General features: G+C 45.1%; 3 protein-coding genes and 1 long non-coding RNA gene across 15 annotated transcripts in view; 1 reads left to right on the top strand and 3 right to left on the bottom strand.

Moving 5' to 3' along the window:
- Positions 1-7,725: 7,725 nt before the first annotated feature.
- Positions 7,726-10,922, bottom strand: HOXA1 (homeobox A1). Its single transcript, XM_061587323.1, has 2 exons — positions 10,057-10,922; positions 7,726-9,490 (listed from the first exon to the last, which is right to left on the bottom strand). Exons 1-2 carry the CDS (start codon positions 10,703-10,705, stop codon positions 9,135-9,137), a joined length of 1,005 nt encoding a protein of 334 aa, XP_061443307.1. The 5' UTR covers positions 10,706-10,922; the 3' UTR covers positions 7,726-9,134.
- Positions 10,858-22,710, top strand: LOC133365448 (uncharacterized). 3 transcript variants are annotated; one of them, XR_009758216.1, is made up of 3 exons: positions 10,884-11,175; positions 14,955-15,172; positions 21,866-22,710. It is a non-coding gene; the product is annotated as an uncharacterized LOC133365448 (long non-coding RNA). The 3 variants fall into 3 exon arrangements; XR_009758215.1 differs by having other exon boundaries at positions 21,863-22,710; XR_009758214.1 differs by lacking the exon at positions 21,866-22,710 and having other exon boundaries at positions 10,858-11,175; positions 14,955-15,470.
- On the bottom strand, positions 15,556-18,446 carry HOXA2 (homeobox A2). Of its 2 annotated transcripts, none has more exons than XM_061587309.1 (2): positions 17,423-18,446; positions 15,556-16,699 (listed from the first exon to the last, which is right to left on the bottom strand). In XM_061587309.1, the coding sequence occupies exons 1-2, from the start codon at positions 17,955-17,957 to the stop codon at positions 15,930-15,932; spliced, it is 1,305 nt and encodes a 434-aa protein (XP_061443293.1). In that variant the 5' UTR covers positions 17,958-18,446; the 3' UTR covers positions 15,556-15,929. The 2 variants fall into 2 exon arrangements, with proteins under 2 accessions (XP_061443293.1, XP_061443294.1); XM_061587310.1 differs by having other exon boundaries at positions 15,558-16,696; positions 17,423-18,444.
- The window catches only part of HOXA3 (homeobox A3), a 68,365-nt gene continuing 63,311 nt past the window's right edge, over positions 22,520-27,573 (bottom strand). For all 9 annotated transcript variants that reach the window (XM_061587313.1, XM_061587311.1, XM_061587312.1 and 6 more), the window contains 2 exons: positions 26,619-27,234; positions 22,520-24,185 (listed from right to left, as the gene is read on the bottom strand). In XM_061587313.1, coding sequence (XP_061443297.1) covers positions 23,422-24,185; positions 26,619-27,117 — 1,263 coding nt within the window. In that variant the 5' untranslated portion in view covers positions 27,118-27,234 and the 3' untranslated portion in view covers positions 22,520-23,421. The remainder of the gene's footprint in view (positions 24,186-26,618; positions 27,235-27,573) is intronic.

Below are 27,573 nucleotides of genomic sequence, written 5' to 3'. Positions count from 1 at the left end.
TTCATTAATTTCAGTAGGTCTTTTCTGAGTAGAACTTAGTTGAATACAACCCTTGGGTAAGTTCATTATGTAGCCTTAAGGAACGTCCCTCAGTTCTGCACCTGTAAAACGAGAATAAAAGAGCGATTTAACTTAGCAAATGTGTTGTCATAGCCAACACCCTCAAACACTTTGAATGATTCGTATTCCTAGAAAGAATTCTGCATCTTCTTAAAGAGAGCATCATCAGGGCACAGCTAATTAAAATGCAAAGAAGAGGACCAATCAAAATTATTAGAATCCAAAAGAGTGCTGCTATTGGCTTCGATCGGACATCGACTGTAAAACTGAAATGCAGATAGAAAAAATAAAATAGGAATTGGATGCTCTTAATATTGGGAGTATTAAATAGATCCGTCTAGACTATTTTCTTGGAGGCTGCAGCATCTGGGGCCGTTTCCTTTTTCGTTCAGCTTTTTAAAATAAATCTTGCCGAATCAAAGCAACAGTTTTATTGTAGTGCGTATGGTGTGGCATCCTTCATCAATGAGTGCCTTCAGATTCCCACCCCCTTTTCCTCATTAATTAGGCACACAGGCCTCAAAGATGCTTGGTTCGGTTTGTGATCTCCCAGGCGTTTGAGCGGGATGAGCCGACGCTTTTGGACTGGAGGCGACCTATGAAGAGAGTTGCCTTTTACTTCAATAGGATGTGGAGCGCATCTTTAACCCCACTGAAAGCAACAGTATTAAATCCAAGACAGGTTTTCTACAGGGTTCATGTTGATGCAGGGTGGGAACCCGTGCTCACTGGTGCAATATGTGAAAATGATACACGTGTCTATTTTACGGGGTATACATACTCATTGGGAATCGTTGGATGTCAGTAGACAGATACCGAATGTTCTGTGCACCCGTTCCACACCCTTGAGCATCCTTGTATTTGCCTGTTTTTGCAGCCTGAACTGCTTGTGTTAAACAATAAGCAGAGGCTAGATTAAATCGTTAAACTAGCACTTTACAGAACGCACCTGTATGGGATTATTTTTTTTAAAAATCTGCTTTTCTTATCTTAAAAAATAAAATAGGGGAAAAAATCCCTCCGAGTTCATGCGAGGTCGTTTTAAGAGTCTGTTTTACCATCTGCTAATATTTTGTTAACTCAGCGAGCTTTATTTTTGAATTTCCATCTGCAACAAAGATGATCCAATACAAACGTATTATTTCCACATGTCCACTGCTAACTCCGAATATTGTCATGCCTTCGAAGAGGATATCTCTCATATATATAGGTTCCAAACATTAAATCCTCCATTGCACAACAGTAACCAGGTCTTTGTTTGCAAATGGAATGCCCTTCCGTCGGGTAATAGGTTAACATTTTTGTTGCAATTCTATGTGAAGGGAGAGATTGCAAAATTTCGTTATATTTGTAACCCTTGTAGAAATCATATTGAAGTAAGCCATTTGCAAATATTGCCTGTAATTAGCTTAATTTGTGAGGCAACTCTTTAAAGATGGTGTCTATGCTGGTGGTGGTGTGCGTGTGTGTGTGCATTCCATCTTTTCCCCAAGGAGTCTCTGGACTTTGTTTCCTATTTCTTTTCTTTTCTTTCACTTTAAAAAACGTATGTGGAAGAAGAGTTACTCCCTACTTAAACTAAGGGCTCTGCAAATTGGCTTAGCGACCCCGTGGTTAATGGATGGGACAGACGTTTAGCAGAAGCCTGTAAACATGCTCATCTCTCAGAGGGTTCCCGGGTCTGACTTCTGGCAAACCCATAGCTAGATCCGCCTGCTTTTTCTCCTATCAGTGATGAATGGACCGCACTGGGTCCCATCAGCTGGCCTGTTATGGGAAGATATTCGGATTTAAACCGATTTCGTTCCATCGAATTAATTGCCGCTAAATGAGCTGAATGTCGGACTGCGGATCTTAAAATGTCCGGTGTAGACCAAACTGTGCCTCTTGCGGATTTCCCGCAAGCTGTTTATAGATTGTGTTCATTGGCTCTCCTTTTTGCTGGGTTTTTTCATCCCGGGCGCTGCTTAGTCTGTCTGTGCCATTTTCTTCCTTTTATATTGTCAGTATTTTCCGGAGGTTTTCCCGATGGGGAATTGGGAAAGGACCGGATTCTCTTGAACTGCCAATGCCTTTCAGAGGAAATGTTGATTTCGAATCCTCCCGTAACGGTTCCCAGAGCAGATTCCCATCCCAATCCTAACCATACGCTAAGGGAGCAAGTTGCGGGTGACAGGCTCCGGTGCAAGGATAGTGCAAAGGGGGAGATCACCCACAGGTCCTCAGGACTGCATGGGTCAAAAGCAACTCTTCCCCCCGCCCCGGGGTCTCTGGAGATCGGGAGGGCAAACGGGGTCACTGGGATGCATTTTAAAAGCTACGTTTGGGCCCCGCTGGTTTGATGCACCTTTTCCCCCACAGGCATCCCAGTCTCCACCGGTTTGGCCGAGGCTGTCCCCATGGAATTCCTGAGCTTGAGACACGGAGGGAGGGGAGAACCTTGGAGAGTTTATGGTGCACAAGCCATTTAAAACGCGGGGGGATTTCAACCGCGAAAGACAGCCGAAGAACATGCCTGGAGATCACAGGAATGCTTGGGGGATGGGGTGGAAGGCAGAATGAGGAGAAGATTACAGAGTCTTGGCATCATGTTATGACTGATCCACACCCAGGCCTGCTCGCCTCGGATTGAGTCCTGTGCGCCTGCACTGTATTTTAAAATTGGGTTGTGTTCCACTACTCAGAGTAGGCCCACTGAAATTAATGAACCTCAGTTAGTCATGGCTATTAACTTCAATGGGTCTACTCTGAGTAGGACTGGCATGGAATACCACCCACTGTTTGTCATTTGCTCGTGCATTTGATTGTTCCTCACCGCCTTCCTTTTTTCCTCATATGCCATGTTTTATTAGCATCTATCTCCTTTCATTTTTTTTAAAAACGTGGCTATTTCAAAAGGGAAAGAGAAAGAGAGAGATGATGGTGTAAAGGCAGCCGCTCCCCCCTCACTACAATTTCTTTGGTTACCCGTGAACATTTTAAAGCGGGGGTCCTGAAAATGCTGTCTTTGGCTTAGTTCTGCAGATGATATCCCTGGGGTAGGCCAGCATGAGTATCATGATCAGAGTGGGGGGGGGGGTAGAATTTTCTCCCTCAGTAACAGTGCAATTAGATCACGCTCACGATCTCATAGGAAAACGGGAGGCAGCCGAGTTTATGGGTGATCATTCCTGCTAACCAATGTGCAAATGAAAATTAGATTCTACCTGGAACGTGATCTGCCCCTAGAAAAAGGCTAATACATTCCAATTCAGAATGCATTTATTCCGAGACTGGGTGAACTTTGACCTCTGGAGAGTCGTTGCAATTAGCCGCAACGTGCAGCACCTTCAAATGCTCGGGTTTTGTGGAGTCCTGCAGTCCCTTTCCGCGTGCTTTTTTAAAAATATGGACCGGGATGTGCAAACAGGCGTTAAAGAACTAGTATTTGCTCCCGCGCACAAAAAAAACGCCTAAACAGAAACTGAATGGTAGGTTTCTTTTGAAGCGTCCCCAGGGAAATATTAAAATACTGACTGTATTATTATAACTTAAGTTCTAAGCGTTCTTAATTTTAAGGTCAATTGCCTTGATCTCAACGGGGCTAACTTTAAGGGACATCTGAATTGCACTGAATGTCAGTCTCTTTCAAGTGCTTCTTTCCCGGCATGACTCTGCCTAACAACCAGTTAAGCCGAAGCAATGGTTTGTAAAATAGCTTGACTTCAAAAACCAAGTCCTTTCAATTCACTGGGTTGTAGTAGATCCGGCCGGGAAAAATAATAATTCTGAAATGCATTTACTTGGAAGCACGTTCTTCCTGAAGTCAGCAGAGTTTATTGCCCAGAGAGTTAGTTAGATGAAACGCCCTCGGTTTGTTCTAAGTAAATTCAAAGTTGTTGCAAAGAATCTCTCTCTGTGTTTTATTTTTTTTTAAGCGTGTACTAATTTTAACAATAGTTAAGGATAATCAGAACAAAGACGATTGGAAGAAGAGGAGAAGGAAGATTTGAACCTCACAGCTGAAGGAAGTGTTTTTAGTTTTAAATAAAGGGACCGAGCTTAGCATTAGAATAATAGACAAGGGGCTTCACTGGGAGAAGTGTGTGTGTGTGTGTGTGTGTGTGTGTGTGTGTGTGTGTGTGTGTGTGTGTGTGTGTGTGTGTGTGTGTGTGTGTGTGTGTGTGTGTGTGTAAATAATTGTTGCCTTTAGCAGAGAGCTGAGATAAACCACTGGGACACATTCTAAAGTGACCCTTCACTGAATTCATTTCTGCTTGAACTTTCGGTGAACCTGAGATTAAACAAGGGTGAGCAGCTAAGCAGTTTGTTGCTGGCTGCCTTTTCAACAACCCTTTTCAGACTGAGTAAATATTGATCGCTCTCAATGTGATGGCCCCAGAGGAAAACACCGAGCATCTCAATGTAGCCTCAAAAGTAAACTTTAAAGGTGAACATTAAAAATGGGTCTCAGGCTTAGAAGAAGAGGCTCGCTGTCGTGTGACGTTTGGCTGAGTTAAGAGTAATAAATGCATAGCCATAAGGGGACCCGGATGCAAATCAGCAGACCTCGGATAGCTGGTGCTGTTGGCGCTCTGTCTCTATTGCTCTCTCTCTCATATATAAATATATATAATCATCAGTAATAACATGGGTGTCTCCTTCCCATCCTTTGACACAATTTGGGGAAGAGGACGGGGAGATTTATCGCAAATTCCTTTATCAATAAAGAGGACGTGGGGCACTAATCGACTCACAGGTATGATTAATCAATTAATCGATTTGTGGGTGTGATTGATTCATTTAGTTGCAGGGTAGCTTTTGGAGGGCAGTGAAATCGTGATGCTCAGAGCAATTATTCCAAATCATGTCTGCACAAGTCTTCATTCCGACAGTGTGTTTTTTTACCTTATTTCATCCAGAGGAATCTCAGTAGTCTTTATCTAACCACAAAATAGGCACTTGTTTTGAGTCTCTGTCCCGGTAACGTTACCCGATGAAACCGACTAACACCCCATCCTCGTTGGCTTTTCCGGAAGTAGATTGAAGGACTTCCGTTTAGGATCAAGGCGTCAGTAATTTTAACTGGCTGACAAGTCTATTGATCAATAATGTCTAATAGCAAAAAAGGAAAGAATTTAAGGAAACCAGCCGCATCTCTCTATAATAGGTGGTTTTTCGCTTACTGTCTGCCCCACTCTAAGTGATGTGGCTCAAGAAGAATGCTTAAACCTGGTCCAGGCTTAAGGAAACTTCGGCTGCCATTTCACACTCTTATTGGGGAGCAAACCCCCATTGGACTCATTGGGACTGATTTCAGGATAAAGGTGCCTAGACATGAAGTGGTCATTGTTTAGGAAACACTGACACAGAGAATGTTCGAGAAGCACCTGTCTTAAGGAGTACATGAAGGCGAGATGTTTATTCCCGAATAACCTCCACAGAAACATTTTAGTAGGAATGACGAACTTAACTCTTGAATAAAACCTACAAGAGTACCTGGTGAGGTTTGTCCGCTTTTGGTGTCCTAGACATTGGTCTTAAGTTGGTGGCTCGGGGCCCACTACCAGCTGTCAGTCTGATCTAAGGTGGGTCGCAACAGCAGCCCTACTAGAAGGTATCATCATCATCATCATCATCACCGCCGCCACCACCACCACCACCAAATGCATGTTTGTGTTAAAGGTGGGTTCCAGGTTTGAAAAAGGACATTTACAGCACATTATTTTCCCCAAAGAATCCTGGGAACTGTAGTTTACCCCTCACAGAGCTGCAATTCCCATCTCCCTTAACGAACTACAGTTCCCAGAATTCTTGGGGGGAAATAATGTGGACCTCTTGAGTATATATGCGTGGGAGCAGGCTATTAGCCAGACATCTGTCTGAGATACTGATGTAAACATTGCAATGCCGCCCTGGGCTCCTACTGGGAGGAAGAGCGGGATATAAATAAAATAATAAACAATAAAATAAATAAATAAATGTACGGGGTAGAGAATCAAGTGGCCAGATGAAATCGTACTGAAACGGGAAAGGTCATATTAGGACAGTCACTTTTTCCCAACGCCTGCACAAACTTCCTCCTCCTCCGGCTGTTGCATTTCGTTAAAAAAGGGGAAAAAAACTAGTCCTCAACAATATGATTGCCACTCTTTTGTTATTGTTCTTCCTGTTCCACCAAAGAAGGCAAGCGGGGGACGGGGTAGGGCGGTTGGACTGGGGGGTGAGGGAACCGTCAGATGGCCGCAGCGTGTTTGGCCAGCGCCAATGCAAGGAGAGATTTCAATCAGCTTCCCTTGGCATGCAGATGCCACTTGGTTCACTTGAAAGTCTCCGGCAGAAGGCCATCTGGTCGCCTTTGTGGCCTTCCCCGAATCAACAAAAGGTAAAAGTGTAAGGCAGGCAGGCGGAAAAGAGGAGGAAGGGTGGAATGAAAGCTTGGTCTCCTCCTGCTTTGAAGTTGCAAGACAGTCGCAGGAGCCCTTTGGAGACAAGCTCTGAGCTATGGCGGCGGGGAGGTGGCGGGGTGGGAGCGGCTCGCCTCGCCCTCTTCCTTGATATGGCCGATACGACTGAAAATCACGGCTTGTCTGCCTTGACACTTCAGGGAAGAAGCCGCGGTCGAGGCGCGCGCTCTCTCTCTGTCGGAGGCTCTCCCAAGCCGCCTCCGCTGCTGGTTTATGGCCAGGGCCAGAGCTCGTAAAAGTTTCTTGCAGATTTCGCGAGGAAGAGGTTTAAAAAAATATCCAAAAAGAAAAGAAAAAGACACCGTTTTCAGATTGGCTGGAGTGGAATTGGGTGTTTTGATTGCGGCTCATGGCTAGAACGTGTCTCCACGCAATCTTGCTAGGTAGTTTAAAAGAGAGCGAAAAAGAGTTTCTGCAGATTTTGTAGTTTTTTTTAATATTAATTTGTTTGCAAAGCATTTCAGGAAGTACCTGAAACCCACCTGTCAGAACTTGTTTTCCAAATCAAGGGGGAAATTGTTTGGGGTTGCAGGAACACGTTGGGTTGAACACCTGGGATAGGAAATTCTCCGCAGACTGCACAGGAATCGGAGTTGGGTAAACAAGGATCCTTCTCTCTCTCTCTCTCTCTCTCTCACACACACACACACAACTTTTACTGTGCTTTGTGCCTTGAAGATGTCATTGACGATTTAGAAGGGAGGTAGTGACTCTGGCTTACTTGGACAGCTTTATACCCACGGATAATGAAATGTGACTCTCTTAACTGGTGGCTTGTGATGTGAGGAAAGACCGGCTGAAGACAGCTTCTGCTTTTGAAGAGGACTCTGTTTACGCATAGGTCAATATTCAGTTCGGGGTGAAAAGGTTAGCACTTGACCCAGGAAGTTCCCGCAAGGATGGTTCAAAAATAGCTGGGCTTCCTTCACCCTCCTTCTCTTAAGAGCAGAAGATAATCGAGGATCTCTCTCCTTCTATTGATTAATTATCCTACTTTGTATCATCTTGGGGTACTGTAAGTAATATTTAGTCAAAGGGCACAAAGAATTCGATGAAGGCAAAACGCCTGAGAGAAATTTCGGAAGAGCCGATCAAAAGCACCTCCAGGGGAATGTAAAGGGCGCGGAAATCTTGACCTCAACCAGAAGCTCCCCTTTCCAAGAGACACGGAAGCAAAATAAGAACCTCAGATATGAATATATTTATTACAGAGATTTGTAAGACCCGTAAATTTCTGCTCTGGATTCCATCCTTTCCCCCCCTCACACAGAATCTCAGAACCTCGAATGATTGTACAGAAAAGATAAAAAAGTCCTCGATCACAAATGACGACTGATAGAACTCAGTGTTAATTTAACTTAGTACATCAAAGCGGTTGTGCGTCATGCAAAGTCCCATACACGAATCACATAAAATATACATTCGTTTGGCCATTCATCGCATTCAGGAATTTGGTTGAAAAGACTTCAGGTCTAAGGAAAGGTTCCTCCGGAAAAAATAGGGAAGAGGTGTGATCTTCTCCTCCCTTTTAAAAAAATGATAATATTGGGGTTTGAGGATAACCCAGCACAGATTTCCGGAAGGGAAGGATTAAAAGGGCAAGGGGTGTGTGGAATAAACACTAATAAGCAAGGTTTATTTCAAAAAACCTAGTGCAATTTCGACTTTTTTTTCTAGCTCGTTCAAATAAAAAGTATTAGTCTATGATTTTTGAGGTATCTGATTGAGTTGAACAAGTTTTCGTTCGTGACATCCTCACTTTTCACTATAAAATCGAATCCAGTGTTGAGAATGTAACCACCCTGTTTAAGCTCATAATCTATCTAAACATTTCTAGAAAATCCGTAAAAAGATAAATCTCTTGGACAAAGTATTTACAACTAACAAGCTTATACACACAAGAAAACAGACATTAAATTAAAGGATGGAAGTTTTCGAACTTGTGTAAACGCTTTCAATAGTGCATCTCTTCATGAATTTGGGTGTGTCTTCTACATCTTTGGTTGGAGCAGAAACCAATAGAAAGGTCCTTGGCAACTTGATTCTGGTCAAGCAAATGCTTATGATTGTTCCCACAAAATAGTCTAGAGATGAAACGGAGAAACCCTTGTCCTTAGAATTGGGGAAGGAAGAATGTGTGAGGATGAATACAAGACATCCTCAGTCTGATAACAGAAGCTCCTGGGGCACAACACAGCCAAAGTTGGCCAATTCCCATTGAAATCAATTGAGTTCAAATTAGTCACAAAGTCTCGTCCCATTCCTTTTCGCGGGATTTAGGGCTGACTAACAGCGCGATCCTATGGCCTACCTATCCAGACGTGTTGAATTCAAGAGGTCTTACTTCCGGGTGTAAGTGGTCTAGGATCTCAGCCTAAATGTTGTTGGTTTAGGACGAAAGTCGCCTTGAAATCAAGGAGACTTGCCTCCAGGTGCAAGGGTTTAGGATGAGGGTGTGAGTTTTTCTCTCCGTCAACTGCCTGTGAGTCGGAAAATGGACTACCTGGGGGTGTGGGTTAGGTTGGGGATCGGAGAAGTTTTTTAAAAGGCGGTTCCAACACAAGAAAGTTAGGTTTAGATGGTGCCTTAGAGGGGGCTAGGAAGGAAAGAGTGACAGCAGCCTGCCGTTCAATTCGAGGTAGTATGAGTGTCTGAGGTAGAGGAGGCTGGCGAAGGGGTACAGGGGGATGGGCTGGATTTTTCTGAGGACTCCTCTGCCTTTTCTTCACTTCCAGTGGGGGTGGCCGGAGAAATGGGGAGCAATCCCTCTTTCTCTCTCTTCTTCTGCTTCATCCTGCGATTCTGGAACCAGATCTTGACCTGGGTCTCGTTCAGCTGCAGCGAAGCGGCGATCTCCACCCTGCGGGCCCTGGTGAGGTACTTGTTGAAGTGGAATTCTTTCTCCAGCTCCGTCAGCTGTTTGGTGGTGAAGTTGGTCCGAACCGTATTAGGTTGGCCGACGTACCCGTATTCGCCAGCTTTCCCTGAAGAAGAAGGGGGGAAGGGGGGGAAATAAAGCAATACCCCACATAAGAATCGTTAACTCGAAGCAGTGATTTATAGGTGACATGAATCAATAGAGATGAGCGCGCAGGTAAAACCTTGGAGAACAATCTCTTAAGGCGAAAGGGGCCTTATGGGCCAATCCGAAACCTGTTTGTTCCGAGGTCAAGACCTATTGAATGCCCCTGGACTGACTTCCTAGTAAAGCGTGCTCAGCAAAAGTGTAGCAAAGTGCCAGCCTGTCCTGAAAACAGCACCTCAACAAGATCAAGGGAGACCTCGGGGTTGGTTAGTGCGTGATCCAAGGGGGGCGGGGAACGCGCGTTCGCGCTCGCACGCACAGGTTCCCATTAGAATCCCAAATCACAGCAAAACTTTTTCCACGTTTGGGTAACCGGATGGCTTCAGGATCCCAACCCTACCTGTGCCCATGATGCCTGGGACTATCAAGTTTATCTGCATGGTTGCCCAACTTTAAAAAAAAAAAGGGAAGGAAGCTTCAGGACTCACTGTGAGTCCAGAGTGATTGCTCAAGCAGATGACTCACCTGTTTTGGGAGGGTTCCTCTTCACTTTCATCCAGTCGAAAGTCTGGGCTGGAGAAGAGGTCTCCGAAGGAGGCGAACCGCAGCCTTCCTGGTGGCTTGACCGTAGAGGAGACAGGGTGTGGCTGTAATTGGTTAGGGTTAAGTTCTGTTGCTCTTCCCCATAAGAAGGGTGGATATACTGAGCAGAGCCCACTGTGCCCCCATAAGTCTGGGGATGCTGGACCATGGAGGAGGAGAGGTTTCCAGAGTAGACAGCGGAAGCGCACTGGGGGTAGCCCCCATTAATCTCTGCCTCTTGACCGAGGGGGTAGTGGCTGTAGCCCCCCGCACCGAAGCTCTGCCCGCCATAGGTTGGCCCACAGCTGGGGTGGGCGTAGGACATCCCCAGATTGGGGTGGTGCTGGTAGGCACCAGTCTGGTGGTGGTGATGGGGGCTTATCTGGACCCCCCTGCCCACAAGGAAGCGATCGTCGCCGTTGCAGTTGTTGGCACTGACCGCGCAGGATTGGAACGTGGTTGTAATCCCATGGTCGGGGTGGTGGTGATGATGGTGGTGGTGGTGGTGGTAGGCACGGGGCGAGCAAGTGGCTGACTCGCCGTTGAGGATGGGCGGATAATCGAGGAAGGAATTCATCCTCGCCGTGTCCATCTATCACCGATTGACCGGCTCTTCGGAGTCCTGGGTGACCGTGCCAACTTTCTCACTTCCTCCATGGGGGCCAGCAGAAAAATGATATGAATGTACAGTGAGACAGCGGCCACGTGAGGGCGGCAGCCAATGGCTGCTTCGCCTGCCAAAGTTGCCCTGTTCCTTCCTAGTGATGGATCACCCTTGCTGTGGCATTTAAATTCCGAGCGCTCCTCCATCAAGGTGACGCGCAGCCGCCGCCACCTCCTCCCTCTCTCCCTCCCTCCCTCCCTCCCTGCGCCCCCCCCAACATCTCCTCCCTTGTCTCCAGTCAGTGCGTTGGGGTTTGAGAGCCGGGCCAGAGAGGCAGTGTGCGCCCAGGCGCTCAGACTGAAGCAGCAGCAGCAGCAGCGGCAGCGGCAGGCACAGAGCCGCCGCCGGAGGGGGCTGCTCCTGCATGGATTTACGAAGGAAGAGCCTGGCTTGGGCAGGTAAGCGAGGAGACTCGTGCCGTGCGCAGCTGAGCGGCTCCTGCCGCTGCTTTCTCCAGGGCGATGGAGAGCCCAGCCAGCTCTCACGCCGGCTGGAGATCGTCCGGCACTGCTGGGAGAACCGCAAGGCACTGGTCATGGTTTACCGTTGGCAGCCTCTCTCCCCCCGCCCCGCCGCCTAAGAATCCAGCAGCCAGGCTCGGATCCTGTGGTTGGGGTGTGCGTGTGGGGACAGGGGGAGAGCAAGGGATGTGTGTGTGTCCATGTATGAGACAGATCCGAGGCACGGAGGCGGCAGGGGGACGATGGTTGAGCTGTGCCAGTCGCCGAGGCGTCCTCAGGAAAGCCCGGCCTGCATGCGAACCGGCAAGAGTTAAACGGCGCTTGGTCCGGCCTCTCCTCGTTATTTGCATGGAAATGAGGCGCTCGGCACGGCAACGCCATTGTTGCTACTGCTGCAGGCGAACGGGCAGGCAGGGAGGGGCGGTTCGCTTTAATGCACAGGAATGGCGGCGGGGGGGGGTCAAGAAGACTGAGCGCGGGGGGATCGAATCAGGAGCCTGTACTGAAACTGAGGCGGTTGTGCCTGGCAACTGGCAACTGGCTTTTCTGGGCGATCCAGCGCGGTGAGGGGAGGCAGCGCTTACAAAGGTTGCCAAGGAAGCTTTCTCAGGTTCCCTCTCTAGCAGCTGAGCTCTCAGAGCGCCTGTGCAAACTCGCTGTCCTCTCCCTTCCCTCTCCCCTCCCAATCACTTTCGTTCTCCCTCCCTCTGTTTCTCGCGCGCAACCTTTGCCTGCCCCACCGTCCCTCGCCTTTCCTCCCCGCCTCCCCCAATGAATACACACGGTTTGAAATCATAAGGTCTAGGGAGATGGTTCGTCTTTTTAAACGCCAACATTGGGTAGCATGGCCAGAGGTTAGGGGGAGGAGACTGGGGAAAGGGGCGGGGGGCAGCGCTCCTTGAGTCACTGGGGCACTAGGCTGCGGCAGTCCTTGGAGGAGTTCGAGAGGGCCGGGAAAAACAAATGGCCGGGCCTTGGATGCGACCTCATCGGTTGGCCTAGTCCCGAGCTCTTTCTCCTCGGAACTGCACATCCCCGATTCCACTCTCGTCAAAGGAGGGCAGGGGACAGATAGAGAGGCCTGGCTTGCAATGGGGCTAGAACCGGCCCAAAGGAGTAAAGCTCAAGCCTGGGGGGAAACTTTGCAGTTTGATTTGAGGAGGTGGTCCCACGAGGGCTCAATATGAACAGAAAGGCGAGATGGGCAGAGAGGCTCAGCGACACAGAATGGGGCATAAAACAGGGAGGACCAGAAAGAATGCACCCTTTGCCTTCAGGAGGCAGGAAATAGCTGCGGTGCTCACTTTTTGCACAATTTCGTGTATTCTTGTGAGAAAGTTGAAATTAACCCAATACTTAGCCTGATTGTATTAATGGTTGTTGTTTCTGTGTTCTCTCCCCCCCCTCCACACACCACCCACACCATATACGATTATTTGGCATTCCCCATTAAATTGGAACACTTTTCATTCCTAAAATGCCGCCGATCTGGACCACGCTGTTCGCTTACTTAGTTTCACCTTTCTTTCTTTCATTCATTCATTCATTTTCTTTGCTTTTTTTCTGGGTTTTTTTTGGGGGGGGGGTTGGGGGGCTTCTGTTGCTGCCAAATAATAAAAGGATAAACATGCACTGAATCTGGCTGTGAGCCTTCCTAAATCTCATACGTACTTACTGATATCTATTTGGTGGAGCTAAACTCGCCTTGCAAGCCGATGGGACTTCAAAAATACTTCCCTTTGGCAGAGTCTTATAAGGTATGCTCCCAGTACTCGCAAACCTCAGGTTTCTCTCTGGATTTTTAAAACAGAAATAATTATATATTCTTTAGCTTACTGGAAGGAGGGAGGGGACAAATGCAGGGTGCAATTGACCAATACCCTCATTGATTTCCAGGTTTCTCAGTTGCACCCACAGTCTCGTAGAGCCCAGGCACGACTATTTCGGAGTAAATCGCATTTATATGAATGGAGCTCATGGCCAGATTAATAGTCTAATGACGAAGTGTTTTATGCTAAAACAAAAGAAAATGTATGTATGGGCTTAATATTTCTCTCACGGCGTCAGATGTGAAAATGATTGTTGCATATCGACTTTGAAACTAGGATATAAATCCTGATCGAAAGTAGGCCTCGTTTCGTATCCCAGCTAGATAATTTCCTTTGGGCCCGTTTCCGTCTGTCTATGCACTCATTCTTCCCCTGCAAAAAAAATCTCCCTCTGGGGCCTGCTGTTCCCTGATCCTTTCCACACTTTCCCCCACTTCTCCGGCATTGTTCTGAAGACACCGTTCCCCTTTTGTTATATTGTCTCTGGCCCGATGCTTTGCATTCTGGGGCCAACACGGTCCCTCCGTTTACTAGAATGCAAAGAGGGCGAAGGAGGGGGGCGGGTCGCCTCTCAGTGTGGCCGAGCGGCCAAAGTTTCCACCCAGCTCTCCTCTCCCAAAACGCAATCAGGCCCACCGAAATCCCCCTAAACTCGACTGCCCTGCTCCTCCTTTCCCCTACCCCCCACCCTACATCCGCCTTTGTCGGGTCGGTGGCATCTTGTCCTTCTGAATACTCCTTCGGCGTCCTGCTTTCCTCCGATGGCCTCACGCTTCGGAGAGTTTCCTCTTTCGTTCTGTCGCCCTACCCAGCCGTTTCGCCTTCCCTAGTCGTTGGTTTGTTTGTTCTGAAAGAGAAAATCTGTCTGCCTTACCATAGCTCTGATATCAAGGGGAAATCTACTCAGGGTGGGGGTGGGGGAGGTGATTCGTATCGGAGGATTCTTTTGTTCTTTCAACCGGAGGCTCCCCGAACGAGCGGAGACGCGATCTTGTCTAGAAAGCAAAAAGGTTCCAAAATGCACGCCTGAGTGGAATCCTGTGTCACAAACCAGGCAAACCGCAGCAAAGGAAAAAAAGAAAAAGGCCGGGATTCCCTGCCGCACCTGAAGCTTAGCCAAGCTGTTGTTTTAACAGAGCAATAAAAATGAATTATGAGTAGCCGCCTCCTAGCTTAATGGTTTTAGACGGGGATCCCCACGCAACACGTAAGAGGATTTTTATTTGTGCATGTGTTCCTGCAATTGATCTCTTTGATGACATTCTCATTCACAGAAAGCGTTTGATTTATGAGTTTAGGAAGAATTACATCCAGTCCTTCCAGCTATTACCCACGCAGCTCAGCGCCACCCCACTTATATGGGTTACAAAACAGGGAAGCAAACGAAAGCCATAATAAACACACTCAGAGGAAAGGAGTTTAGGAAATCTGTGCCTGCAGAGATCTTGGGAAGATCTTAGGAGTGGGACTATCTTTATATTTCTGCATATCTAACACACACACACACACACACTTGCACGCACACATGGGTGTCTGGTATCATCTACTGAGAGACTGTAGGATATTAAATAGCGCACATTAGACTTTGATAATAATCTGAATTTAAATCTGAATTTAAATATACACACACATAACCCCGACTGGCAACACTTTTAGATGGGCCTCTTGACTATTGCTGGGGGGGGCTCGATGGTCTACTGCGATGTACACTTGTTAACCCAGTTTCTTTAAGACTTCTTTCTCTCAGTCACTGCCAGCGGCTTTTGTTCTCTAGAAATTAATAATAATTAATAAATCTCTGCATTTAAAGCGATAGTTTATATGCATTGCACAAATAACCATAGTGGGTTTTTTTAATTTTCTTGTCTGATTTCCTCTCTTTTTTAGGTTTCTTTTCTTGGGGCCTTTGGACAGCTGGGAAATCCATCAAACGCCTTCCTTTGTAAAGCGCTGGTTCCCCGCACCACCACTCCCTTCCAAGATATGGTTCGCAAAAGGAATAGTTGAAAGCGTTCAAGAGTAGAAAAAAAATAATACTTTTGTTAGTTTCCGGCTGTTTATGGCGCAAGGCTTGCTGTAGCGCCTTCTGTTTCCACTTTCATATGGTATATTCTTCCTATAATACAATTTGAGTTAAAATGTGGAATAGAATAAAGATATATGTATATATAATGTTATAATATATACAAACTATAATATAGTAACACGTTTGTTATAGCACAGAAACCTCGAAACTTGTTTCCACACTTTTCATTTGTGCATTCAAGGGGGAGGGGAGAAAGGTTTTTTATAGAAGTTGTGGAGGAATTTTAGATTCCCCCCCCTTCCTATTTGATATGAGAGCTTTGGAAATCATTTAAAGCTGACTTTCCCTCTAATAAATATATTTCTAACGGAAAAGGACGAAGGTTGTGACCAAGGTTTTATTTCAGAACTAAGGGAGGGGGAGGGGTTTTACCACCCTGTGTTTAGCAGCAAGAGAGAGAAAGAGAGAAGGAAGGTGCTTGTAGCAAACAAGAATTTATTCTACCAAAAATACTTATGACAACGCATCCTAATGTAATACAAAAATAAAAAGAAAGTGAAGATACAATCTGATATGATCACTTTCTTACAGGCCTTATATATTGCTTTCATCGAAGGACCTAGAATGTGGCTAGGTTAGATTGAACACAACTAAAATGTCATAGGAAAACGGCAAAATGGCTCTCCAACACATCAAGAAGGAAAGAATAAACAGAAAATACTGACCAGGAAAAGGGAAAGAAATTAAATCAAGTAATTCCCCCCCCTCCAACACCACCCCCAAAACAACAGGAAAAGAAAAAGCATAACCCTTGGTGAAAGATGGTCGGTCATTTTTCAGTAATTCAGATGCTGCAAGTCAATTGTGGTGAGTGTGTCTGTAAAAAAGTCAAAGCTGTCAGCTGAGATATCTACAGGACTGTCCAGGGATCCGGGCAAACTGGGGGAGACGGCGTCGGAGAGCTGTAGGCAGGAATCTGCGGAGAAAACGCTGAAGTCCTGCAAAGAAGGGACATCCAGGGCCTCAGGACTGTCATTGTTCAGGCCAGCTGCACAGTTCTGGGCCATTGTTGACAGGCAGTTGGGAACAGTGGGTGTCTGATGCTGAAAATGTTTCAGATTTTTCTCATTGCTCGTTAAAGGCGAAACTGGGAAACTTTGGGACTCTCCATTGTGGACGTTGGGAGCCTGCTGTTGCGCTAGTGCATTCTGTTGAAAAGTGTAGCCTTCCCTTTCCAAAAGAGCGCCTGAGACATTGTTGAGGGCTTGCTCAAAGAGGGATTTATCCTCCTCCTCTTCTTCTTCCTCCTCCTCCTCCTCCTCTTCTGCTTTTTCGGGATCCTCTAAGCCTTTAAATTTCCCTTCACTGTTCTGGTTCTCTTTGCACTGGGTCTGTCTCTTGTGCTTCATCCTCCTGTTTTGAAACCAGACTTTGACTTGCCTCTCGGTCAGATCCAGGAGAGCGGCGATCTCCACCCTCCTTGGTCTACAGAGGTACTTGTTGAAATGGAATTCCTTTTCCAGCTCCAAGAGCTGCGTGTTGGTATAAGCAGTCCTCAACCTTCTGGAGCCTCCGGTCCCATTTTCTGAGAGCTCAAGAGATTCTGCTTAAAGGAAACAACAAGGACGACATAGACAATAAATATGAGAGAGAGAGAGAGAGAGAGAGAGAGAGACTTGTTTTAGGTTTTGCACATCCAAGTCTGGTGAAAAGGGAGTGTTGGGGAGAAATTCTCTCTTTCTTTCTCTGTAAAGCATAAAAATCTTAACTGCAACAAAATGGCCGCCCTTGAATGCAGTAAATCCATTGTGTTTGCACTCCTGTGCGCCCGGACTCTTGGACCCCCATTCCCACCCACCCCTTAGCTCAAGGAACTTGATTTGCCTCCATCTCCCAAAACCTGCCCATACCCGAGCAAACTTTGATATTAGGCATACAACAATTTATAATTAATGCATCAGCTGCTTAGCTGAGCAAGAGCAATCTATCACTCTTCATTACTGTCAAATATCCCAACTCTAGGACAGCGAGACAAGAGGAGGGTCACCTCCAACTCAAATAAATCATCCCACGCTAAATAAGTTAGGGGAAAAGAAACTTTGCTTGGGGTGGGGATGAAGGGTGGGTGGTGGGGGTTGTTTCTGATGAATCTGCCTGTGGATCCCACCAGATTTCCTCCCTGGCGCTTCTTCCTCCAACAACCCGGATTTTAGTACTTTAAGTTAGGAAGGCAACAATCCAAGCGAATGGTAGAGGGGAATGAATATACATATATAGATAGATATGAATCCCATGAAGGCTGAATGTGCAGCAAAGTCTTTCAACTGACCTTTGTGGCTCAGGCAAGCTGGTCCCGTGGCGGAGGCCGAAGCAGGCGGCAGGACAGTTTTCTTGGAAGCTTTTTTCTCTTTCATCCAGGGGTATTCCGGAGGCTGGAGGGCGCCGGCTGGCACTGGGCTGCCGCTGCTGCCATTGGGGCTGTGCTTGGGGCGGCTGCTGCTGCTGTGGCGAGGGTGGCTGCCTGGGTTCAGGCTGGGGATGGTCTGCTCAAAAGGAGGAGGAATCAGTGTCGAGTGTGAAAGCGTCGAGTTCTTGATTGATGAACTTTGAAATGTATCACCGACAGGGGGAAAAGATGTCAGGCACTCAGCGAGCGATGGCTGACTATTGATAAAACCAATCTCTCGCTCAAATTCGAAATTCATGGCCTTCAACTCGCAGCCCCCTTGGAGAAAAAGTTCCCTCTTATTTAGCGCTTCTGGGAGGGGGAGGGGGGAGCAGGGCCCAGGAAAAAGGGGGGGGAGAGAAAAAAGCGAGCGAGAGAAAGAAAGAGGGAGAGAGAGAGAAAAGGAAAAAAATATCATAGAAGATCGCTGGTGGGGTGTTTTTTTTCTAATTCACTGATTACAGCCGTATGGGGACCGTGCTACTATTAAACTATTGAATTCATGGAGACAAGGTTGAAATTGGACCGAATTGGCTGTCACATGATTGCCTCTGCCCAATGACAATTTGGGCTTTAATCAAAAGAAGCCACTGTCTGTTTGATTGATCCAAAAAAGTCGGGAAGGAACGCCTCATTGGGGGCCAGCAAGGCATTATTTACACTTTTTAAAAGGGGGGAAAGGCTATCTCCGCCGCAGCGCTCGCTCTCTCCCCTTTCGCCTCCTAATCTGAAATGATATCTGGGGTGTGACTGTGTGGTTGTGATGCCTGTGTGGGTTGCCTGCTGAAGCTGCCGCGGCTGCGGCTTGGCTTGGTTGGGTGCTGGAGGCTTCCTCCTGCCCCTGCTTCCCTCCTCCCGCACACTCCCCTCTCATTGTTTAGGACTGTCAGGCAAGCGCTTTGCACCTCACAAATCATGGATGCACCTCAGTCCGACTCCCTGAGTCGTTCACAAAGTCATCCATTCATCTTCAAAGTTTTAGCACCAGGGCCCCCCAATCTCTCAACCGCCTCAGAAGTTGTACCCGGCCAGGGATGCCAAGCAGCGAGCCACTGCTTATGTTTGGTTTAACTTCCCCACCACCACTTGATCTCTCTCCCCCCCCCACAACCCGGCCCCACCTCCGCGTTAAGGAATAGCCACTTCCTAAAATTAAAGCAGCCACCACAACAGCAAGGTGGGGTTTCCGCCCTCTCGTTCACGACCTGGCATCTTGTCCGCATTTTTCCCTCCCCCTTTCCACTGAGGGTACAGTATGGAGAACAATTGGCCGCCGGTCCCCGCGTCCATCCATTGTGTAGCAGGAATTTCTCCAGCAGCTTCGCTCCTGTGGGAAGAGTAAGAGAACGCAGTCTGGTAGGTCGCCACTTTCCCCTGCAGTTGGCTTGACAGAAGTGGACGGTCAAAAGAGACAAGATTTTCATTAGACATTAATGGGACTTTAAGCATAGGGTCCAATAAGTAAAGAAAAGGGAGGGTGGGTCACAAAACAGAATCCAGAGCATGAACACAAACGACACTGAAAACTGCTGGCACATTTTGTTTCCGTATCCCCAATAAAATAGGGTCCGGTGAGTATTTTCGATTCCAAGGAAGTATGTCAAAAGTCAATGTCAGGGATTGTTTGCTTTAAAAAAAAAGAATGGCTGTAAAGCAAACCCAAGAGCTCTAAGGGCTGTGAAATTGACGAACCCTTCCTGCCCTTCCTGCCGTTTGGAGCACACGGTTTTTTCGATCCGCCCATACAACAATGGCAATGGTTTGAGCAGAATAGCTCTTCAATTGCCTCAAATTAAAAAAAAAAAGGTAAAAGGGGGGGGGACAGTGGAGGCGAGGTGAAAAGAAGACAACGATTTCCTCTATTTTCGAAGAGGGCTTTCAGAAAGAAGAAGGGGTGGAGTGGGGTGGAAGAGCTCTATTTTTATATTTATATATTCCAATGAAGCCCTAAAGTGCTTCATCCGCTACCTTGAGTCTTTTTTCTTTTCTTTTCTTTTTAGATTTTTTTAGAGAATGGCTTGCAAGCGGTTAAAATAATAAACTGGCCATTACATCTTCAGATGGAGTGAAGCTGAGCAATTTTTAAAAAATAATACAGCCCCTTTTAGTTTTAAGCAAATAAACCCCACAATACGGATCAAGAGCTAAGGAAGGGTGGGGGAGGGTCCGAGACAATGTAATAATTGGTTAGTATAAAATGTAGATCGGGGATTGTGTTTTAATACTTCTTTGGGAGGAAGGGAGGGAAGAGGATGCCTTACAAATATACATACTGTTGGAGATGTAGACTTTTTTTAAAAAAAAAATCTTGCTTTTACTCCAAACAAAGATCTGCTGAAGCCTGCGCGCGATCAATCTTCTCGGCCAAACGCTTTGACAGCTTCTGGCCCTTAAGAACACATTTAAAGCTTCTTGCTCTTTCCCAGATCAAATGTGGCTGAGAAAAGAAGGGGGGGAAGAGCAAGAAACGCAAGTAAATAAGGAAAGAGGACGCTGATGCTTCTCTCTGAATGGATATTATTATTATTATTATTATTATTATTATTATTATTATTATTATTATTATTATTATTATTATTATTATTATTATTATTATTATTATTATTATTATTATTATTATGGGTGGGAACTTCCACTTCTCTGGCTTACCTTAAAGGCAGCTCCAGTCCTAGGTGTTTTATCTCATTATTTGTTCTATGGAATATTGGTGATAAAAGTGAAATGAGTGGGTGTAAGGAGCCACTAGGAGGAAAGGCAAACGAGGGGAGGAGGTGAGGGAAACTCGCTTCTGTAGGGCTTTGTGAACCAAATCGGCGTGGGAGGGTTATTGCCAGCCTTTTTGGTGGGCAGTCTAACAGAAAAAAACACCTGGAACAAAGAGGCCGGACAACAAAAATCCACCCCCCCCCAAAAATCCTATTCTGTGCTTCTCTCAATGAGATCTCAACAGTATTATACAGCTGAGGGGAAGGGGGTATTTAGATCACCCTTTTCCTGTAAAAACACACGTGGAGAAAATATATGCAGCATGGAGGAGAAGAGGAAAATATATGCATTTGAAATCTGATGAAAATGGGGAAGCCATTTTTTCCCTTGTAAATTCTCTTAAAAGATTGGTACTCTATACCAAAACAGCCAGTTATTCGCCTTTTATGTCATTGATATAAGGCAGCCTCTTTCAGATTAATTTTAATTAGGAAAACATCAGCCATAATCCATTTTTGCTTCATCTCTCTAAATGCTGTATTCCCGAGCTCCAAATCGACCCCCCCCACCAAATAAGACTTTTAAAAATATTACTGCTTTTTTAAAAGCTTCTGTGCAGCATGTCTTCAGTCTGGAGCGCGCCACTGTAAGTATAAATGGAATTGCCTAACTGAAGCTGTAATTCTATGTATGGAATGCAAAAAAATAAATACAGAATAATGTATATTTGCATAATAGATGACTACACTTAGTTTGCTTGTGTTTCTTGTTGTTTGTTTTAGATATATGGGGGAAATATTATTGGGACATGAAATCAGGAGGAACCTTAGACCGAGAAAAAGAGAGGAGACGGGTAGTATTTCAAAAAGGGACTCCAACATGGCGAAAATTTTCTTTAGACAGAAACAATCAGTGAATAATGTGGAATATTCTGCCTCTATATGAAGGGGAAATTGATATATACCGCCGTTTTAGAATTCTAAACCCAATTACTCTAACAGATAAGCCCCACGTCTTTAAATTAACTCTTACTTTCTCTCTTTGGAAACAAACGTCTTATTGTCAGTGCATGAATTCTCCTTGTTTGATTAGCGCAGAGCCATGCTTGAGGGTCTTTGGGAATAAATTACTAGGAAATATCAAAAGGTATTTGGAAAGAAAGTATGCTCTAATTTCCTTCCACCCCACCGATCGTTTACTTTCTCTCTTACCTCCCCTCCCCCACCCAGTCCAGAAAGAAGGGGGTGCGGGAGCGGGATGTGAAGCTAGATTCGCAAGTCGTGCAAAATGATAAAAGCGCCTCAATTTCTGGAACCGTAGATGAGAAGCTCAGTTCATAGGGAAGACCAGAAAGAACAAACCATCTCTCTCTCAACCTCCGACATGGACCAGATCGCTTTTCAAACAGGCCTGATTTATTATTGCTGGATCTGTTCCTTCATTATTAGAATGATGAATTGTATTTTGCCTGTAAACAAATGGGTTTTGAATGCGTGCCATATCAAATGTGAGTCTACACGCTCTTCATTTTTATCCTTAGTTCTGCTGGCCTTTATTTAATTTCGTCTTTCCTTTTTCTTTTCTTTTCTTTTTTTTTTAATCTTTCCCTTCACTCAGTAGAAACAGTCACTGAATTGTCCGTTTTGTTCCCGAGAGGAATAAAGTGTGGGAGTAGAAATCTGCCTATCTGTTCAAAGGTCCCCCAGTGCAGAGGCGAACGGCTGGCTTCTTCCAGCAGAGAGAACCCAACATGGCGAAGGGGAGAACAGCCTGCAAGCGAGATCCAGCTAACCCTGCGGCCTCGAGAGGAGAGCCCTTCTGCAAAAGCGACAGCAGCACCTGAGCTTGGTTTACAGAATGTAGCTCCAGACATTAGAAACAGTCTCTCTCTCTCTCTCTCCCCTCCCACCCTCCGTTTTCCTTTGACAATAAGTAAATGCTACTGAGTCAACTAAACAAAAAATAACCCGAACTAAACTACCTATGGACTGTGATGATGAAAAAAGGCTGGAGATCTGCAATCCTCAAGCTATGGCCTAGAAGGGTGAATATTTTTCCATCTTGGATATTTTCAGTGCTCCAGTTCTTCCACTGTCATTTGGGACGGATAAATATTTAAGCCTTGGCAGCTTTGAAAGCCTAGTCAGAGAAACAGGAAGCCCTGAAGTTTGGATATTGGAGATTTATATATTCAAAACTCGAGAGACTTGGGCATCAGTTGTTGTTCTCTTTCTCCCTTTTTCTGAAACCAAATGATCATATCTTAAGTCTGTATTATTCAGAATAAAAACTTTATTTTTTTTCCAGAATGTGAGCAGCAAGGAATGTATACCTTTCAAAACAAAACCTAGTCTTTTGTTGTTCTTGTTCAGGTTTACACATTTCCCATTTAGTTCGATGTCACAGGCATCCATTTCTGTTTCTATGGCGGCCTGCTTGTTTTCCAGATTTTATTGCATTTTCTTTCTTTCTTTTTAAATAAAGGAGTTCTAGTTCCCTTTTTCAAATGATATTTCCTATGTATGCCATTTAACATACAGCCAGGTAAATATCTCCTGAATATTCAGGGTACAGAAGTTTATTTTTTAATATATTTATATATATAAATATGAACAAATGGGATAAATAAAAAAATTTAAACACTTAGATTATTCAAAGTTTGCAAAAAATATAAATAAATCTGAAAGTTCACCAGCATACACACGTTGAAAGACGTACACGTATTAATAATTTTGCTCAGGGAGCCCCTGTTCAAGCGCCTTTGATTTCTTTCTCGCTATTTAAAAGAAGTGCAATTAAAATAAAAATGCTTCCCCGGTGGGATCGATTCTGTATGAACAAATTCACATTTAAGAACCATCTGTATAGAAAATTTGTTCATATACCCTGTTTTGATAAAAGTGTTGAAGCTAAGAGTAGAAAGCCTATGTATACTCTCAAAGTGAGAATACAAGGCAAGAGTTCATGGAGATAAATATCCACTATTGAAACTAGGGAGCAATTCAAGCAACAGATATTGCTACGTCACATAAACTAGAAAATGCTTTTTACCAAAAGAAAAGAAAAAAGAAGCAAACAGAAGAATGGGGAGGGATTTAAAATATTTTTCTTTTCTTTTCTTTTTTTTTAAAAAAGGCTGGGGGACTTTGATGATTCACTAAGTAACTAATGTTATATTACAGATGGGTCAGTTTGGGTGCTTCCTGAATTCTTCCCTGAGAAGGATGGTGAGAAGTAAGATCTGTGTATGTTGGGTGTGGATCACACGGTCCATGGTGATGATTGTTGCTCATTGGCCCACTGTAGTCCATGTTGGCGGAGGAAGGATGAGGGAGGTGAGTCAGACCAAAGATGGAAGGCCCAGAATTTGCCATGGTGTCCACATAATTGCCCCCCACATAGACGGGGCTTCCCTGTATATGTGGATTGCCATAACCATTGCCTTGAAGAGGATGAGGGTCATATTCAGGAGTCACTGCTGCAGTTCCGGTGTATCTTTTTTGAGGAGGTGGGCAGTTATTGAGAGGAGCTGGATATGATGTAGGGATGCCATAGGCATTCTGATGAGGCTTGCTGAAGGATGGAGGTGACTGGGGCTCATATGGAACACTGTTTACTAGGGAATGCATTGAGTTCAGATATCCTCCAGCAGCCGAAGGGACAGGACTTCTGCTGGGGGACTGTCCTCCTGAAGAGGTCATCATGCCTTTCCCCTTCTGATCCTTTTTGTATTTCATCCTGCGGTTCTGAAACCATATTTTAATCTGTCTTTCTGTGAGATTTAGCAAATTAGCCATCTCTACCCTTCTTGGCCTGCAAAGGTATCTATTGAAGTGAAACTCCTTTTCCAGTTCTACCAGCTGGGCACTTGTGTAAGCCGTGCGGGCTCTTTTAGAAGAAGCTTGCCCAGGGGGACTTTTATCACCAGCACAACTCTCACCTATGCAAATCATACAAAGAACAAAGTGAGTATGGTGACACCTGAACACACAACAACCAGAAAGAGTCAAATCACCCCTGCTTGTGCTAGTACATTGCAGGGTGTAGTGGTTGAGACTTGCCTCTTTTACACATCAGATTGTCTGCTGTAACCAAAATATGCTCAAGTGGCAGTAACTTACTGAATAAATGTATGCAAATTGCAAGTATCTCTTTAGGATCAGAGATAAAGCTTTGAAAACCATTAGAAATACATTTGACCAGAAGTGATGCTTTTATAAGAAAGATAAACACCATGGCAAATAAAGGTATGGATCTGGGGTCACATGTTGTAAGCTCCTAAACCACTAAAACAAAAGTCGTTTGCGGTATGAATTGGATTACTCCCAAGTAATTGAATGAAAGTCCAATTGAAGTGGTAGGTTGCATTATTTGTTTCATACTGAACTTTAAGGAGAAGAAAATGTGACTCTTTTAAAATCAACCGCAAATGTCCCATTGACTTTGGTGGGGTCAGGTTAATGTGGCTGACATTCAAAGTGGTCCACAGGACTTCCAAAGGTATATTCCATTTCATATAACAAGATAGGTATCTATGTCAGTACACTGAAAATCAGAATACAAAAAAGAAGAAGATAAACATCCATTCTTTATCCACTTCCTTTCCCAAATATAATACCACCCGGGCTGCCAGCAATACACACACCAGTGAAAAATTACTTGGCTTAAAGCCAGTTTGGGCACACTCAAATGAATGGAATGGGATAGGCACATGGGGCCAGCTCTATGACGGATAAGGACAAAATGGCTTACCTCAGGTAGTGATTTTAGGGTACCCTTAATGGGCAGCAAATTGTTCAATTTATTGTGTTCCCCCCCCCCATGGCTGGAGGGTGGATATTTTCAAAAAATGTCTTGAGCCTTTTCTGAGTGTTAAGTTAAATATTTCTGAAATCAGATCAAAGTCAATGAGATTTCAGCTGCTATCCTGTACCCACTTACCTGGGAGAAAGTCCCATTGAACTCAGCAGGGTTTCTTTGACTAGACATGTATGGAAGTACACTGTTAGGCAGAGATTTCAAGGTTATTTGGAAATGTTCCACTGAATTCTGTGAATTTGCTGCCAGGTTTAGTGTCAAGCTTACATTCCACTGAGTTCTATGGGATTTAACTTCCATCAGTTGCACCTAATAAGATGTGTCTACAGTCCTCAGCATATATTTACACTAAGTAAGGTCCATGAAACTGAGTAGGGTTTACTTCCAGGTAGACATGTTTAGAATTACGTTGCCACCCTTAGTACTTTGATTGAACAGGTTTATGGATCAGAGCCAGAATTTTAAATTACATAATATGCTTGTAGATAAATATACATTTTAAAGCACTGTACATATTAAATAATCAAGCTTCTCAGTGCTGATTCACCACGGTAACAGTATGAGAAATGCATAGAAGAAAACATTTGGTGGGGAAATTAGAATCTATTTTCTCAGCACAAGATAAATTGAGGAAGTAAGTGGTAAATAGAAGTCAAATGCCTGAGGAGACTGACACTATTACTTTTCTCATTGATTTGGGTTTACTTATGTAATAGCACTGTTGATAAATGCTATAATCCACCCATAATGTATTTATGAACCTGCCAGCAAAGTGCTAAAGAAACCTAAGCTTTGTTTACCACACTTGTAAGGTTGCCATTCTGTGCACTAAAATCAAAAGAGGTTATGAATTTCAAAGAAAGCATTGATCTTGACTGCAGATAATGATGAGCTATTTTATTATCCTTACACTTCAGCAGGGATAGGTCACTGTCTTATGACTCCAATAGCACCATGCCAAAAAACAAGCAAACAAAACAGTACACAATTCTTGCCACTAGTTGAAGACAGGCCTAGATCTTTGTATCTGGGCATGGTTTAATAGAAGCAGAAAGGAGGAGCGGGTGGGTTGGCTATGGAATGTTGAAGACTCAGAGGTGCCTGTTACAGTCATCTCAAAGTCTGCAAAGAGAAGAACTTGGAAGCTAAGCAGCTTCACATTCTTTTGTAAGAGTTTAACAGAGGTCATACAAAGCAACCAGAAACTTGATTCATCCTCCACTCTCTGGAGATCAGTGTGGGTGGGGTGTGGGGTGTATGGATCTGAATCTATATCTATACCTCGGTCTATGTTTGTCTATCTGTGTGTGTGTGTGTGTGTGTGTGTGTGTGTGTGTGTGTGTGTGTGTAGCTATAGATACAGATAACACAATCTTTCTGATTCAAGAGTTTCCAAGTGACATAGCTGGGGTGGGATCCAAACCTTTCCTGCGAGAATGAAAAACCTAGAAATCAAGGATCCAAAGAACTTCATCTTAACTGGTTGGTGAATCGGGGCTATATGTGTAAGTACATCCCTGTGGGAAATCTCAACTAGCCCTCCTCTTTTCCATACCTGAACTGGAGCCGCTGTTTTTCTGCTTGGTATTTTGTCGAGACTCTTTCATCCAGGGGAATATTTGTTTGGACATGGTGGGTGAGTTCAAGATGGAGCTCTTGGTGGCGTTAGCTGGGGTGGAATTGGTGGTGGCATTTTGAGGTGGTGACACAGAGGGGGGCGGAGGTGGTGGTGGTGGTGGCGGTGCCTGTTGGGCTGGAGGCTGTTGCTGTGGTGGCTCTGGAAGGACTGGAGCCTGGAGGGATTGGCTGCTGATGGTCCTCATACAACTCTCATTGATTTCATTGGCCTTGTGGTGGGACACGGTGCTGCTGCCGCCACCGCCGCCGGGGGACTGTAAAGAGCATGCAGGTCGATGGTACTCCGTTTCCCCCAGCGATGAAGAAGGAGGTGGAGGATATTGCTGCTGACTAGCACTGTAAGCGAAACCATTTGCTCCTTGGTAGGGATAGCCGCCATAGATCGCAGAGCTGTCGTAGTAGGTCGCTTTTTGCATTTCGTTGTTTCCCAATATTTATTTCACAAACTGACAGGGTCTTGACACCCTTAAAGAATAACATTGGCACCCCTCTGTCACGTGACGTTTTTCCTCCAATGGCCCGTCCTGGTAGACCTAGGGTGTAGGGAAAGCACAGGAGAGTGAAGAAACAGTACAAATCCATCTTACTTTCAATAGCTAAGTGACATGAAAGCCATAACAGAAAAAGTGGTCAGCAATATTTAGCAGCATGAATGGCCTGGGGGCAAAGAGAATTTCGAGAAGGGGTGGAGAACCGACTGGGATTTACTGGCAGCCGTAACTGTGGTTTACTGCTCCGGGAGAGTGTCGTTTTCTAGGATTTACACACACCACCACCCCCTCATGCTAAGAATTGCTTTACCGTTTCTCACAAAAAGGACGTTACTTTCAAGGGAGGACCTCCAGATCAAGACGCTCAGAGAAAACTTGTAT

Source organism: Rhineura floridana, chromosome 10 (genome assembly GCF_030035675.1).
Source record: "Rhineura floridana isolate rRhiFlo1 chromosome 10, rRhiFlo1.hap2, whole genome shotgun sequence".
NCBI lineage: Eukaryota > Metazoa > Chordata > Lepidosauria > Squamata > Rhineuridae > Rhineura > Rhineura floridana.
The sequence above is the reverse complement of the archived record's forward strand: the minus strand, read 5'-3'. Positions and strand labels throughout refer to the sequence as shown.

Coding starts and splice junctions, on each gene's coding strand:
- HOXA1 (XM_061587323.1), bottom strand. CDS start 10,705: ATGGACACGGCGAGGATGAATTCCTTCCTCGATTATCCGCCCATCCTC. Junction 9,491..10,056: donor GAGGAACCCTCCCAAAACAG/GTGAGTCATCTG, acceptor CTTCTTCTTCAG/GGAAAGCTGGCGAATACGGG.
- HOXA2 (XM_061587309.1), bottom strand. CDS start 17,957: ATGATATTTTTTTCCTTTTCTCTCTCTCTCCCTCTTTCTTTCTCTCGC. Junction 16,700..17,422: donor AGCTTGCCTGAGCCACAAAG/GTCAGTTGAAAG, acceptor GTTTCCTTTAAG/CAGAATCTCTTGAGCTCTCA.